We start from the raw sequence: 15,689 nt of genomic DNA, 5'->3' as shown, positions 1-15,689 counted from the left end.
ATAGTCAACCTGTGGGCTTACGATGAGCTGGAGGGCTACCGCCACCTCCAGTATTTCTCCTGGACTTTATACCACGTGGCTTTGATGGCGGCCTCAGCCGCTGCTGCCAAATACATCTCGGCCCCAGCTGCAGGTGAGTCCCCCTTGGGTGGGGGTTGTGGGGGGAAGGGGTCCCAGGTCCCCCTGCCTTCTGAGGGCGGTTGGTGCTGCCCGGGAAGCACCACTGGAAGCTGAAGGGGCACTCCTGTGCCAGAGGCGGTCCCCGAGAGGTTAGCAGAACTCCTTCCTCCTCGCAGGCTCCGGGATTCCTGAGCTGAAGGTGGCCCTCCGAGGGGTTGTGCTCCACGAGTTCTTCACCTTGCGTACCTTTGTGGCCAAGCTGTTGGGGATAATTTGCACTTTAGCAGGTGGAAGCACGATCTTCCTTGGGAAAGTGGTAAGTGGGGCTCAGGGGGGCCGGGAGGTGTCTGAAGGGTGGCGGGGAGAGAGGTTGGGTGTGTGTTTGTGTGAGAGGGATTGGGGCCTGGGGGGGGGGGGGACGCAGGCAGGCTTGCCATGAGGCACGGTGGTGGTTTGTTGAATGCTGAGCAGAGGTTCAGTTAAGTTACAAGAGCCTTTTATGAATTGCTGTCATGTGGACTAGAAACCATAGTGGTTTGTTTGGTTTCCTTTAACTGTGGGCCGTGTGTACAAAGCTGTTTGAGGGAGTGGAGGGCTGGTTGCATTCTGGAAATCCTGGTCATTTATTTACGTGATTGTGCGGAGGAGCCGTGTTTGGGGAGAACATAAGAACATAACAGAAGCCATGTTGGATCAGGCCAATAGCCCATCCAGTCCAACACTCTGTGTCACATAAGAACATAAGAGAAGCCATGTTGGATCAGGACAATGGCCATCCAGTCCAACACTCTGTGTCACACAGTGGCCAATATACGTGTGTGTGTACACCCACCCACCCACACACGCACATATATATATACTTTGGCTAATAGTCACTGATTTACCTCTGCTCCATATTTTTATCTAATCACCTCTTAAAGCTGGCTATGCTTGTAGCCGCCACCACCTCCTGTGGCAGTGAATTCCACGTGTTAATCACCCTTTGGGTGAAGAAGGACTTCCTTTTATCCGTTTTAACCTGTCTGCTCAGCAATTTCATTGAATGCCCACGAGTTCTTGTGTTGTGAGAAAGGGAGAAAAGGACTTCTTTCCCTACTTTCTCCATCCCATGCATCATCTTGTCAACCTCTCTCATGTCACCCCGCAGTCGACATTTCTCCCAGCTAAAGAGCTCCAAGCGTTTTAACCTTTCTTTATAGGGAAAGTGTTCTGAACCTTTAATCATTCCAGTTGCCCTTTTCTGCACTTTTTCCAATGCTATAATATCCTTTTTGAGGTGCAGTGACCAGAACTGCACACAGGGAGGGAAGAACACGCATTTCCTGTGACACGTCCTCTCTTCTGGTGCCTACGCATATGAAGGATGGTGTCTAGACCACATTTTTCAACTTTTCTGTCTTCCCAAGAAACCCTCAGATGGGCTCCCCGGTTGTGGTGCCTGGGAACGCCTGTGGCATTTGCCAACACTTTTCTTGGTGCTTTTAGAAAGGGGGGGGCGGGTTGCCCAGCAAGCCTTTTGATGGCTGTTGCTTTGTGTCAACCACGTGTGTAGCTTCAGCTGTTGTGAGCAGGGCTGATGAAAAGGGGTGCAGAATTGGGGGTGGGGGGTGGGTTGAGTTACCTGACAAGGCACTACAAGGGAAATTGGAGCATGGGGACTGTTGTCCGATGTGCAAAGTGTTGTTGGTAGGCACGTGTGTGTTTACACGCAACAGGGTGAGGTAAGGAAAAGTGATTGCAAAAGGCCGGAAGGCCCCGTGATCCACGATATGGGTGTGTTGCATTGCAGTGGAGAATCACCAAGGAAAACAGGATATGGTCAAGAGATCCCATCCAAGCTGGTGTGAGCCTTTCCTGGCTGGTGAGAGGTTGCCTAAACTAGTTGGTCGGGGTAAACCTCAAAAGAGGGGCAGCCGGCTTCTCCCGAACTCTGTTGAGCCCACGCAAGCGGCAACACCTTGGCTACACCTGCATTCCTTGTGTGTTCTGCTGAGAGGTTATCGAAGGTTATGTTGTAGCATCACCAACTCCAGGATGGGAGATTCCTGGTGATGTTAGGAATGGAGCGCGGGCAGGGCAGGTTTGGGGACTGGCAAGACTACAGAGTTCATACTCTCAAGCAGCTCTTTTCTCCAGGAAAACTGAGTTATGTAGTGTGAAGATCACTGCAATGTTCCTTCAAGGCCGGAGCTCACATGAGCGCAGCTCCTGAACCTTTCTGAGAGTTCCACCTCTTCCTTCCCACCTTGTCCATGGAATAGTAGGTGCAGCTGCATAACAATCCCTGGATGAGCTCCACCACCTATTTTTCTACAAAGCGACCCCTGGTTCCCTCTAAGCTGCAGAGTCTTATGAGCAAAAATTCTGCCTTGTGAGCTACTGAACATCTGAAGCTGCCTTCTACTGAATCAGACCCCCCTCGGGTCCCTCAAAGTCAGTCTTGTCTCCTCAGACTGGCAGCAGCTCTCCAGGGTCTCCAGCTGAGGTTTTTCACGCCTATTTGCCTGGACCCTTTTGAGTTGGAGATGCCGGGGATTGAACCTGGGACCTCCTGCTTCCCAAGCAGATGCTCTACCACTGAGCCACCGTCCCTCCCTACTGGCATTCAAGTTGTGAGCTGCTACAAAAATTATTGTGCTCTGGGGCTATTTTTCTTGAGCGAAGACAAAAATGTGTGAGCTGGAGGCTAAAAATCTGTGAGCTAGCTCACACTAACTCAGCTTAGAGGGAACACTGGAGATCAGATGCAATGTCAAGTTTCAAGAGATCTCCAGACCCCCCCCCCCCCGCCTCCCGCCCCCTGCAGCTGTTGCCAACTCAAGTTCAGGCACTGTGTAGCAGGCCTGTGTGGGTTGTCCTCCTACCAGGGAGCTGCACACTTGGTTGTGAGATTTGTGAGATTTCTGTAATGGCGTCACCCATCTCTCCCTCCCTCCCTCCCTGCAGGGACCCTTTGTGCACATGGCCACGATCCTGGCCACGCTACTGGGCAGAGTCATGGTGTGGTACGCAGGCTCCACTGAGGTGAGTGGTTCCCCCCAAAAGCCCTGCAGCCCAGACCCTTCGTCAGGGGCACCCTGCCCTGTTTGCTGCGGTTGTGCACAGCCGCGCATCTCACTCGCACGCACCCTCTGTGCTCCGTTGCAGAACCCCTCGCGGAAGTACGAGCTGCTGATTGCGGGGGCCGCCGTGGGCGTGGCTTGCTGTTTCGTGGCTCCTGTCGGAGGTAACAGGGCTCCTGTTGAAAAGCCCGGGTGGGTTGAGGCCTGTTGGAGGGGTGGTTGCCTCCCCCGCCTCTGTTGTGCCTCCGTGACCAGTGGCTTCCTGTCCCACAGGGGTCCTCTTTGGCGTGGAGGTCACAGGAACCCACTTTGCCGTGCGCCATTACTGGCGTGGGTTCTTTGCCGCGACATGCGCAGCCCTTACCTTCCGCTTGCTAGCAATGGTCAACAACACCAGAGGTGAGTATGGAGCACGGGGGGTGTCAGGGGGGCCTCTTCCTTTCTGGCCGGGATCCTGGGCCATGAACCGTTGCGGGACATTCAGTCTCCCTCCACGTCGCCTCCCCTTTTTGGACAGAATGAAGGAGATCTAGCACCTCAGGGAGAGCTTGTGGGAGGGTGATCCTGTTTGCAGAACCCCCTTCTGCCACCTCCCACGTCTCTGGTTCTTCCGGAAGACACATCTGAGGACCAGTGCTCCCTCGAAGATGTGGAGGCTTCTGAGCAAAAATTCTACTTTGGCATTAAAGCTGGAATGAGTGATTTGGCTACTGCATCAATTAGCTTGCTCTGGGGTCATCCTTCCTGAGTCAAGAGGAAAATATGGGAGCTGGAGGCTAAAAAACTCACACTAACTCAGAGGGAACGCTGCTAAGGACACTTCCACACATGCTGATTTATAATGCCCTTCCAATCCCCTTTCAGCGTCCATCGCAATTGGATTTTACTGCGTGGAAGGGCAAAATCCACCTGCAGATGATGGCTAAAGTGGAAGCACACATGTGTGACAGACCCTTAGGCCTACTCCGGAGTTGCCCCTGCTCCATTTAGTTGCCTTTCCCCAGCTGCGTTGCCGGCCCGGAATAGGGTTCTGCTGCACCCCACAGCCCCCCTGCTGATTTGCTCTGCCTCCTCCTTCTCCAGAGACGGTGGCTGTCCTCTTCCGGACCAGCTGGCGCGTGGAGTTCCCCTACGACCTGCCGGAGCTGCTGTCCTACGCAATCCTGGGGTGAGTCTGCCTTTGGTTTTGGCTGTGGCTCACCCGCCTGGGCTTGGGAGGACAGGAGGGGCCAGTTATCAGGAAACTCTCCCCTCCCCTCCTGCTGGAAGTGGCACAATGGGGCGGCCTAAAATCCCAAATGCCCCCTATGGGAGGGGCCGTAGCTCAGTGGGGGAGCCTCTGCTTGGCATGAGGAAGGTCCCCAGTTCAGCCCCCTGCAGCATCTCCAGTTAAAAGCTTCAGGCAGGAGGGGATAGGAGAGACCTCTGCCTTGGACCCTGAAGTCTCAGTCAGTCCAGACGACACTGGCTTGGACCAAAAGTCTGATCCAGTAAAAAGCAGCTCTGTGTCTTCAGTCACTCCCCAAAGTTCTGACTGCCCTCCCCAGATCTGTAGCTCACCCCACACCACATGCCCCCAGTAAAGAATCCCCCTTTACTGTGCAGCTTCCAGAGGCCCACATGGCCCCGTGGCAGCAACAGTCCGTGGGAGTCCACAAAGACCCACCCCTTTCTGCAGGGGGTCTCAATCAGGCCTAATGAGGGGGCACTTAGGGCAGCCAGGTCTGGGGTGTTTGTCTTTCTTTTGTTTGTTTGTCTTTCTGGTGCTGCTGGACTCCGGATTGGTTCGGTTGCTTTTCTGGGGGGGCTTCACTGGGAGGGGTCACACAGCCTCTCCAGCCCTCTGCCTGGACCTCCAGCCTGCAGGGTCCTTCTTGAGATGGGCAGCCAGACGGGGCGTTCCTTCCTTTGGTCCTGATTTCTGTCTCTGTCTGTCTGTCCCTCTGAGAAAGAGAACTTCCCCCTTCTTTTCTAAGGACATTCCCCCCCCCCTAGATTTTCTGTTGGAAAAACAGGGCTGGCCCTTCCGCTAGACCAACTAGGTGGTTGCCTAGGGCGCCAGCCTTCTGGGGGTGCCAAATTGAGCAACCCATGTGATTCTGTGATATTATCAGTGCCGGGGGGCGGGGGGGGGGGCAGAAGGTAGCCTTACCTAGAGTGCCAGACAGCTTAGACCTAGCCCTGTGGAAGAACTGGGAAATACGGGGAAGAAGAAGAAGACTGCAGATTTATACCCCGCCATTCTCTCTGAATCAGAGACTCAGAGCGGCTTACAATCTCCTATATCTTCTCCTCCCGCAACAGACACCCTGTGAGGTGGGAGGGGCTGAGAGAGCTCTCACAGTAGCTGCTCTTTCAAGGACAGAGTCTCAGAGCAGCCTACAATCTCCTTTCCCTTCCTCCCCCACAACAGACGCCCTGTGTAGTGGGTGGGGCTCTCCCAGCAGCTGCCCTTTCAAGGACAGAGTCTCAGAGCAGCCTACACTCTCCTTTCCCTTCCTCCCCCACAACAGACACCCTGTGAGGTGGGTGGGGCTGAGAGGGCTCTCACAGCAGCTGCCCTTTCAAGGACAGAGTCTCAGAGTGGCCTACAATCTCCCTTCCCTTCCTCCCCCACAACAGACACCCTGTGAGGTGGGTGGGGCTGAGAGAGCTCTCACAGGAGCTGCCCTTTCAAGGACAACCTCTGCCAGAGCTCTGGCTGACGCAAGGCCATTCCAGCAGGTGCAAGTGGAGGAGTGGGGAATCAAACCCGGTTCTCCCAGATAAGAGTCTGCACACTTAACCACTATCCCAAACAGGCTCTCTACTGGGGAGCACTTTTGCCGTGGCTGAAATGGTTTTACAAGGTTTTACTCGCTCAAAACAGAGAGCGTAAGACCATTTTTGGCATCTGGTAATGATAATTCCTGTGTTTACTGCAGTACAACATTTCCAAGGATATATTATTTAAATAATTTTGGCTGCTATGAATATGGTACCATGTGTTTGATAATGCACTATTAAAGAGCATGGTGTTTTCATTGCTGTAAAATTTCAGCTGAGATCTAGGTATGTTGATAGCTCTGCTTCTTGTGACTGTATGAGAACATTTCTGTCCAAATTACACAGTTCCTTTTGTCGATGACAACATTTGTTTCCTAATTTCAACGATTATCTTGCCCCATGCTTCCGGAGGGCAACAATAGAAGGGCGTGTGCCGGGGTGGAGGTGGGGAGTGGGCTGCACTTGGCCACTCTCTCAAGCAGAGGATATTTTTGCAATCTATGCTAATGAAAAATTAAAGCATCTTTATTTCTAAATTCCATAGATACGCAAAATAGTGCAATTTCTGTATGCTATTGATAAATATTGAGTAAGAACAGCGAAATAAGTTTAAACATGAGAGGAAACTACATACTGCATGTATTTCAATTTTTCCAACATTTCTGGTTTCCCCCCCATTCTGTGGCTTCCATATTTCTGGGAATCCCACATCTAACTCACTGAAAATGTCAAGGCAGTGTGCGATTGCAATAAAAAAGGCCAACGTCATGCTGGGAATTATTAGAAAGGGAATTGAAAACAAATTAGCCAGTATCATAGTGCCCCTGTATAAATCGATGGTGCGGTCTCAGTACTGTGTGCAGTTCTGGTCGCCGCACCTCAAAAAGGATATTATAGCATTGGAGAAAGTTCAGAAAAGGGCAACTAGAATGATTAAAGGGCTGGAACACCTTCCCTATGAAGAAAGGTTAAAACGCTTGGGGCTCTTTAGCTTGGAGAAACGTCGACTGCGGGGTGACATGATAGAGGTTTACAAGATTATGCATGGGATGGAGAAAGTAGGGAAAGAAGTCCTTTTCTCCCTTTCTCACAAAACAAGAACTCGTGGGCATTCAATGAAATTGCTGAGCAGTCAGGTTAAAACAGAAAGAAGGAAGTACTTCTTCACCCAAAGGGTGAATTCACTGCCACAGGAGTTGGTGGCGGCTACAAACATAGCCAGCTTCAAGAGAGGATTGGATAAAAATATGGAGCAGAGGTCCATCAGTGGCTATTAGCCACAGTGTGTGTGTGTGTGTGTGTGTGTGTGTGTGTGTGTGTATCTGGATGAGCCATTGGCCTGATCCAACATGGCTTCTCTTCTGTTCTTATGTGACACAGAGTGTCGGACTGGATGGGCCACTGGCCTGATCCAACAGGCTTCTCTTATGTTCTTATGTGACACAGAGTGTTGGACTGGATGGGCCATTAGCCTGATCCAACATGGCTTCTCTTATGTTCTTATGTGACACAGAGTGTTGGACTGGATGAGCCATTGGCCTGATCCAACATGGCTTCTCTTCTGTTCTTATGTGACACAGAGTGTCGGACTGGATGGGCCACTGGCCTGATCCAACATGGCTCCTCTTATGTTCTTATGTGACACAGAGTGTTGGACTGGATGGGCCATTGGCCTGATCCAGTATGGCTTCTCTTATGTTCTTATCTTGCAGAGGCCTTTGCGGAATCCTCTGTTGCATCTATCTCTTCTGCCACCGAAACATGCTGATGATTTTCCAGAACACACCCAAAATCAACCAGTTCATGAAGAACAAGTAAGCGCCACCTTTGGTCTCCTTTGTGCTGGTGTGTGTGTGTGTGTGGGGGGGGGAAGTCTGATCCTGAGCGGGGGTGGGGGGAGCCCCCAACCTTTTTGAGCCTGTGGGCACCTTTGGAATTCTGACAGAGGGTGCTGGGCATGGCCACAAAATGGCTGCTGCCGATCAAATCTCCAGTGGCCAATCAGAAACCTTCCTGGGCAAAAGCCCCACCTGCCCCACCCACTTTCTAAAAACCTTTGGCAGAGGCCAGGAAAAGTGCCCTTGTGTGCCATGGGGTGCCTGTGGATGCCCCACTGGGGACCCCTGTTGTGAACACAGCTAAAAAATATGCAGCAGTTAGAAACGAAAGGGGGCAAGAAGGCTTTGCCCCCCCCCCATCCAAAGGGCTGTTATCAGCTGTTTTGCAGTGAGGTCAGAGGAAGGGCGGGGGCTTGTAAGACTCCTGAGCTAATCCTGCAACTGCCCCACCCCACATCTGTTCCCTCCACAGCAGAATCCTGTACGCTGGACTTGTATCGCTTCTTCTGGCAAGCCTCACATTCCCCCATGCAATGGGGCAATATATTGGTGCCAGGGTAAGAGAGACCCCACCCCAGTAGGGCGGGAAGGTCCCCCCTCCAGCACACACACAGCATTGGAAAAGAGGCCTCCCTTCTGGCCTCCCACAATTAAAATGTGTAGAAAGAGCCCCATTCTCCCCCATGACTACTTCTCTGTACACATCTAATCTTAAGATTTTTTTGTGTGGGGGGAAGGCCATTGTCTCACATTCGGGCAGGTAGAGGAGGTGCTTTGTTCTTCCTCCGTTGGATTCCAGAGAGGAAGAGGTGTGAAAACCAAGGGCCCCTGGGCATGTGCAGAGTGCACACAGGAGCAAGCCCAGCCCCTCTGGGGCTTTTGGGAAGAACTTCTCCAAGGCGGAAGGGGAGGCTTCCGGATGGTTTTCACCCCTGCCCAGTTCCCTTCCTGGCTGGGCCAAGGAACTTCCTGACCTCTCCTCTCTCCCAGCTTTCCATGAAGGAGCTCCTGGAGACCTTTTTCAACAACATGACCTGGGGGCTGGAAGACCCCTTCCGGGGCAACGCCACCCACCGGCCCCTCAACCTGACCCACGACACCACGTGGCTTCAGTGGACCCACCCAGACCTCTCCGCCCTGGAGATGCTGTTCCTCTTTATCGTGGCTAAGGTGTGTCCCCCCCCCCACTCGCATGTGCTCTGGGGGGTGGGGTGGGGAGGGCCGTGCACACACAGCCCCATTCCTCTGGCACAGGCAGCACCCCTGGTTTGGAGGCCCTCCCCCCACTTCAGGGCCATCAGAAAGCGGGGGGAGGGGAAGGAAATGTCTGCTGGGAACTCTATTATTCCCTATGGAGATTTATTCCCATAGGAAATAATGGAGAATTGATCCGTGGGTATCTGGGGCTCTGCGGGCCCTGATTTTTTATGGTAGAGGTACCAGGTTTTCAGCATAGCATCCATTGGCTCTCCCCAAAATACTCCCTAAGTTTCAAAAAGATTGGACCAGGGGGTGTAATTCTATGAGCCCCCAAAGAAGGTACCCCTATCCTTCGTTATTTCCTATGGAAGGAAGGCATTGAAAAGGTGTGCGGTCCCTTTAAATGTGACAGCCAGAACTCCCTTTGGAGTTCCGTGATGCTTGTCACAGGCTTGATCTTAGCTCCACCCCCAATGTCTCCTGGCTCCACCCCCAAAGTCCCCAGATATTTCTTGAATGGGACTTGGCAACCCACCAGTGTTCTCTCTAAGCTGAGTTTGTGTGAGCCAGGCCTTTTTTGGTCGAAAAAGCCCAGCAGGAACTCGTTTGCACATTAGGCCACACCCCCTGACGGCACCACTGTTTCACGCAGGGCGTTTGGTAGGAAAAGCCCAGCGGGAACTCAGTTGCATATTAGGCCACACCCCCTTGACACCACGCCAGCCAGAACTGTGTTCCTGCTAAAAGAAAAAAAAAACCTGGTGTGAGCTAGCTCAGTTTTTTTAGGCTCCAGCTCACACATTTTTGTCCTAGCTCAGAAAGAATGGCTGTAAAGCAAATTAATTTATGCAGTAGTGAAATTGCTGGCTCACAGCTTTAATGCCAGCAGCTCATGAAACCGAATATTTGCTTACAGGACTCCACAGTTCAGAGACAGCATCGGCCCTCACCTCCTGCCCCCTCTTTGGCCGCTCTGCCTGACTTGGGTGGCTGCCAGCTGGAAGGGGGGAAACTCCTTGAGCTTTGGGGGTAGAGCCTGAAGGGGGTGGGGTTTGAGGATGGGAGGGGCCTCAGCAGGGCTTTACAGCAGGGGTGGCCAACGGTAGCTCTCCAGATGTTTTTTGCCTACAACTCCCATCAGCCGCAGCCAGCATGGCCGGTGGCTGGGGCTGATGGGAGTTGTAGGCGAAAAAACATCTGGAGAGCTACCGTTGGCCACCCCTGCTTTACAGTGCAGAGGCCACCTTCCAAAGGGGGCATTGTTCTCCAGACAGAGCTCATCTCTGACCTGTGGGAATCTATGGTAATTTGGGGAGATCTCCAGGCCTCACCTGGGGGCAGGCCACCCACTCTGCCTCGCTCATGCCCCACTGTTCTCTGTGCCATGGGGCTGAGGTCAGCTTCTTGCAAGAGGGGATCTTGTCCCCTTGCCTTTGCCGGGGGCTGGGCCTCAAGGCTGGATTAACAATTAGGCCAAATAGGCACTGGCCTATGGGGCCGCATGCTTTTAGCGGTTCCAGGCCAGCTTTTCCGCCCTGCTTGCAGTTCTCAGCCTGCTAGCTCCGCCACTCTTTGCCCGCCTTGCCTGGTGCGGCTGCTGCTGGCGTCCTCGCTAAGCTTGCCTCTCTCTGCTTCTCCCCTGCAGCTTGGTCAAAGGGCGTGGGGGCTTCGGGTGGCGGGGCGGGCGCTTCAACTCTGCAAGGGGCCCCCTGAGATTTTGACTGCCCAGGGGCCTCCACGGGGTTTAATCTGGCACTGCTGCGCCTCCTTCCCTCACGCCAAACAGAAGGGAAGGCTGCTGCTGCTTCCCCTTTGTCCCCCCTCCCCCTCCCTTTGCTGCCCCCCCCTCAAACTTTCAATGGTGAGCTCCTCCAGGCAGAAACCTGCTGCCACCATCCCAGAAGAACATAAGAGAAGCCATGTTGGATCAGGCCAATGGCCCATCCAGTCCAACACTCTGTGTCACACAGTGGCCAATATATGTGTGTGTGTACACACGCCCACACACCCACCCACCCACCCACACACACACATATATGCTCCATATTTTTATCCAATCCAATCCCCTCTTGAAGCGGGCTATGCTTGTAGCCGCCGCCACCTCCTGTGGCAGTGAATTCCACATGTTAATCACCCTTTGGGTGAAGAAGGACATCCTTTTAAACATTTTAACCCGACTGCTCAGCAATTTCATTGAATGCCCACGAGTTCTTGTATTGTGAGAAAGGGAGAAAAGGACTTCTTTCTCTACTTTCTCCATCCCATGCATTATTTTGTAAACCTCTCTCATGTCACCCTGCAGTCGATGTTTCTCCAAGCTAAAGAGTCCCAAGCGTTTCAGCTTTTCTTCATAGGGAAAGTGTTCCAAACCTTGAATCATTCTAGTTGTCCTTTTCTGGACTTTTCCCAATGCTATAATATCCTTTTTGAGGTGCAGTGACACAGAAGAGCCAGGCGCAGAAACTACCCTCCATAGGCACCCCCTGCCTTCTGGCCACCCCTCTCCCTTTCTTCCTTCTCCATCTTCCCCCTGAAGTTTATTCCCCCCCCCAACACCGATTCTGCCTGGGGCTCAGGCCCCTCCCCTGCCGCTGACCAGGCGCTCTCTCTTTCCCAATAGTTCTTCATGCTCCTCGCTGCGACCACCATGATCGTGCCTGCTGGGTATTTCCTCCCTGTCTTCGTCTATGGTGAGGAACTCCGCTGCCCCCACCTTGCCAGCTGGGGTCTCCTGTTGGTGCCCGGCTTCTCTGCTGGGTACTGTGCAGGTCTTCACTCTGGCCTGGCGGCGCTCGGCGACTGAGTGCCTGGCCCTCTCCCAGAGACTCTGGGCGCCTCTGGAATTCTGAGACAGTGTGGTGGGCACAACCACCAAAGGCGGAGCCAGAGATGCCAGCCTCCAGGCGGGACCTGGAGATCCCTCAGAATTGCAGCTCCTTTCCAGACCATAGAGAGCAGTTCCCCTGCAGAGAACGGATGCTGCGGAGAGTGGAGCTGCTGCGGTGTTGTAGTTAAGGCTGAAGGGCTCTAACCTGGGAGAAGCGGGTTTGATTCCCCCTCCTCCACATGCAGCCTGCGGGTGACCTTGGGCTAGGGACAGAGCTCTCTCAGCCTCACCTCCCTCTGTTGTGGGGAGGGGAAGGGAAGGTTCATCTTCAGCTGCTTTGAAACTCCTTTAGGCAGAGAAGAACGGTATGAAACCCACCTCTTCTTGAACTTCATGGCCTTGTGCCCCATTGAGGTTCCTGCCCTCCCCTGCTTCATCCCTGAATCTCCAGGAGTTCCCCAGCCTGAATCTGACCCCCCTGCCCCTCCTCCCCTGCCAGGGGCTGGAAGAGACCTGCACTGAAGACCCCTGGGTCTTCTGAAATACCTGCACAGCTAATCGCACCTCCAGTGGCCAGCCAGGAGCTCCACCTAGCCCTGCCCACTTTGGTGGGTGCCCAGAAAGGTGTCAGGAGGCACCACATTGGGGGTCCCTGCTCTTAACCCATTGCTCCTTGGACCCCTTAACTCAGACTCTTGCGTGCCTCTCAGCTCCCTTCCTCCTGTTGCGCCCCCAGGAGCTGCTCTGGGCCGGCTCTACGGCGAGCTGATGGCCAAAATCTTCCCCGATGGCATCATCGCTGACGGAATCCGCATCCAAGTCACACCGGCTGGCTATGCCCTGGCAGGTAAGGCCCACCCCTCCCTCCCTGGGCAGTCCCGCGTAGTGCCGGTGGGGGCCACCACACCACAGGCCCTGTCTCCCTCCGCAGGGGCAGCAGCGTACTCCGGGGCAGTGACCCAGACCATTTCCACGGCCCTGCTGACCTTCGAGCTGACCGGGCAGATGTCCCACATCCTGCCGGTGCTGGTGGCCGTGCTCATCGCCAATGCCATCAGCCAGCGCTGGCAGCCCTCCTTCTTCGACGGCATCATCCTCGTGAAGAAGCTGCCCTTTCTGCCCAAGCTCTCCATGGCCAAGAGCGGGTACGTGCCCCCGGGAGCGTTGTGCAGACAAGCCAGGGAAGGTGGTGGGATTCCTGGGAAGGGGGAAGCTGGAGAGAGACTGAGATGCCTTGGTTGTGCCTAGATTAGAGTACTGCAGTGCACTCTACGTGGAGCTGCCCTTGCAAGTGTTCTGAGATGCAGAATGCTGGGCTCTGGAATCCTGGCTCTGGCTGCTGATTGAGACAGGCAGGCTGGTTGTAGGGACCACATCTCTCCAGTCTGAGCTCACCCACACGGGCTCCCAGCTGGCTTCCAGGCACAATTCAAGGGCTGGTCTTGACCTTCAAAGCCCCTCATGGTTTGCGACCAGCATACTTGAAGGACCACCTGAGGAACCTGCTCTACCATCCTGATCACACAGGTTGCATGTATTTAAACTCTTTGTATCTTTGTTTTTGATGAGCCCTGTGGCGCAGAGTGCTAAGCTGCAGTACTGCAGTTCAAGCTCTGCTCACAACTTGAGTTTGATCCCGGTAGAAGCTGGGTTCAGGTAGCCGGCTCCAGGTTGACTCAGCCTTCCATCCTTCCGAGGTCGGTAAAAGGAGTCCCCAGCTTGCTGGGGGACAAGTGGAGATGACTGGGGAAGGCAATGGCAAACCATAAAAAGTCTGCTGTGAAAATGTTGTGAAAGCAACGTCACCCCAGAGTCAGAAACGACTGGTGCTTGCACAGGGGACTACCTTTACCTTTATGTTAGTTTTTAACTCTATTTTTTAATGATCTGTGTTTGTGGGGGTGGTATTTTAATGATTTTAAAATGTGGTTTTCACCTTGTCTGTTTTAAATTGGTCACTCTGGTGAGGGCAGAAAGGAAAGGAAAGGTCCCCTGTGCAAGCACCAGTCGTTTCTGACTCTGAGGTGACGTTGCTTTCACAGCGTTTTCACAGCAGGCTTTTCACAGGGTGGTTTGCCGTTGCCTTCCCCAGTCTTTTACACTCCGCCCCCCCCAGCAAACTGGGGACTCATTTTACCAACCTCGGAAGGATGGAAGGCTGAGTCAACCTTGAGCCAGTTCCCTGAACCAGCTTCCGCTGGGATCGAACTCAGGTCGTGAGCAGAGTTCAGACCGCAGTGCAGAAAGGGGAAGTACAAATTTTGTAAATCAAACAAACAAATATTTCCTGGTAGGGGAGGAGGGCCTAGTGGGTTAAGCCGGTTGTAGCTTAGAAACGAGACTCCTGGATTCTCCTGAATTGTTCCGTGCCTCTCTTTCCCCCTCCCAGAGGCCATGATATTTATGCAGAGGACTTTATGGTGACGGATCTCAAATATTTGACCCGAGAAAGCAGATTCAAGGATCTCCGGGCTTTGCTCAGCGCCTCCACCCTCAAGCAGTTCCCCCTGGTGGACTCTGAAGGTAACGGTCAACCCAGCCAAGACGGGAGACCCTGAAACGGAGAACCCCCCACAACCTCTCTCATCCCTCCACTTCCCCCACAGAATCGCGTGTTCTGCTGGGGTCCATTAAGAGGAAGTATCTCTCCGCTCTGCTGTCGGACCAGCTCAGTGCCGAAAAGAGACTTCAGTACCTGCTCAGCCGATCGGACGGGGCTGCTGGACCTCAGGAGCCAGTGAGTCTCCCCTGCCGCAAGCATCCGCCTCGCCTTAGGAACAGACAGAGCCCCAAACCTAATGGGAAGGGGAATTTATTTTAATTGGACTTCCCGTTTGAAAAGAGCACACTTGCTGCGTGTTTTAGATCAGCGAGGAGCAGGTTAAGACATGACTTGGGGCCAAGGCTGCCCCCTGCCGCTAGGAAAACTAGGCTATTGTCTAGAGCGCCAGCCCTCTGGGGTGAAGTATTGGGCACCCCATGTGACTCGGTGACGTTATCAGTGCGGGGGGGGGGTAGGAGTTCGCCTTGCCTAGGGTGCCAGATGGTCTAGGGCTGGCCCCGCTTGAGGCTTAGCTGGTGGCCCAAAAGAGCTTGCCGCTGGCCCTTTGTCGGAGCCCCTCCCTCCTGGCCTGCAGTGTCTGCTAGGGGGCAGCAATGTTCTCTCTAAGCTGTGGAGTCTTGTGAGCAAAAATTCTGCTTCGGGAGCTATTGGCATTCAAGTTGTGAGCGACTGCAGAAGTTAGTTTGCTCTTGGGGCCATTTTCCCTGAGTTAAGCAGGGCTTTTTCTGTAGCAGGAACTCTTTTGCATATTAGGCCACACACCCCTGATGTAGTCAATCCTCCTGGAGCTTACAGCGGACCCTGTACTTAGAGCCCTGTAAGCTCTTGGAGGATTGGCTACATCAGAGGTATGTGGCCAGTTTGGGGTAGTGGTGAAGTGTGCGGACTCTTATCTGGGAGAACTGGGTTTGATTCCCCACTCTTCCACTTGCAGCCGCTATAATGGCCTTGGGTCAGCCATAGCTCTGGCAGAGGTTGTCCTTGAAAGGGCAGCTGCTGTGAGAGCCCTCTCCAGCCCCACCCTCCTCACAGGGTGTCTGCTGTGGCGGAGGAAGGGAAAGGAGATTGTGGGCCACTCTGAGACTCTGTCTTTGAAAGGGCGGCTGCTGTGAGAGCCCTCTCAGCCCCGCCCACCTCACAGGGTGTCTGTTGTGGGGGAGGAAGGGAAAGGAGATTGTAGGCCGCTCTGAGACTCTGTCCTTGAAAGGGCGGCTGCTGTGAGAGCCCTCTCAGCCCCGCCCACCTCACAGGGTGTCTGTTGTGGGGGAGGAAGGGAAAGGAGATTGTAGGCCGCTCTGAGACTCTGACCTTGA

At 53.8% G+C, this 15,689-nt stretch overlaps 1 protein-coding gene across 1 annotated transcript in view; it reads left to right on the top strand.

Annotated features, from left to right (window-relative positions):
* LOC132584579 (chloride channel protein ClC-Kb-like) overlaps nucleotides 1-15,689 on the top strand; it is a 36,845-nt gene that overhangs the window by 3,631 nt on the left and 17,525 nt on the right. The window contains exons 3-16 of the mRNA XM_060256482.1: nucleotides 5-133; nucleotides 297-436; nucleotides 3,067-3,144; nucleotides 3,268-3,346; nucleotides 3,456-3,581; nucleotides 4,266-4,350; nucleotides 7,661-7,762; nucleotides 8,259-8,343; nucleotides 8,777-8,956; nucleotides 11,607-11,676; nucleotides 12,550-12,660; nucleotides 12,745-12,958; nucleotides 14,203-14,336; nucleotides 14,420-14,550. Of these exons, the coding sequence (XP_060112465.1) occupies nucleotides 5-133; nucleotides 297-436; nucleotides 3,067-3,144; nucleotides 3,268-3,346; nucleotides 3,456-3,581; nucleotides 4,266-4,350; nucleotides 7,661-7,762; nucleotides 8,259-8,343; nucleotides 8,777-8,956; nucleotides 11,607-11,676; nucleotides 12,550-12,660; nucleotides 12,745-12,958; nucleotides 14,203-14,336; nucleotides 14,420-14,550 (1,664 nt within the window). The remainder of the gene's footprint in view (nucleotides 1-4; nucleotides 134-296; nucleotides 437-3,066; nucleotides 3,145-3,267; nucleotides 3,347-3,455; nucleotides 3,582-4,265; nucleotides 4,351-7,660; nucleotides 7,763-8,258; nucleotides 8,344-8,776; nucleotides 8,957-11,606; nucleotides 11,677-12,549; nucleotides 12,661-12,744; nucleotides 12,959-14,202; nucleotides 14,337-14,419; nucleotides 14,551-15,689) is intronic.

Source organism: Heteronotia binoei, chromosome 15 (assembly GCF_032191835.1).
Source record: "Heteronotia binoei isolate CCM8104 ecotype False Entrance Well chromosome 15, APGP_CSIRO_Hbin_v1, whole genome shotgun sequence".
NCBI classification, from domain to species: Eukaryota; Metazoa; Chordata; class Lepidosauria; order Squamata; family Gekkonidae; genus Heteronotia; species Heteronotia binoei.
This window is presented reverse-complemented; position numbering and strand designations above follow the sequence as displayed.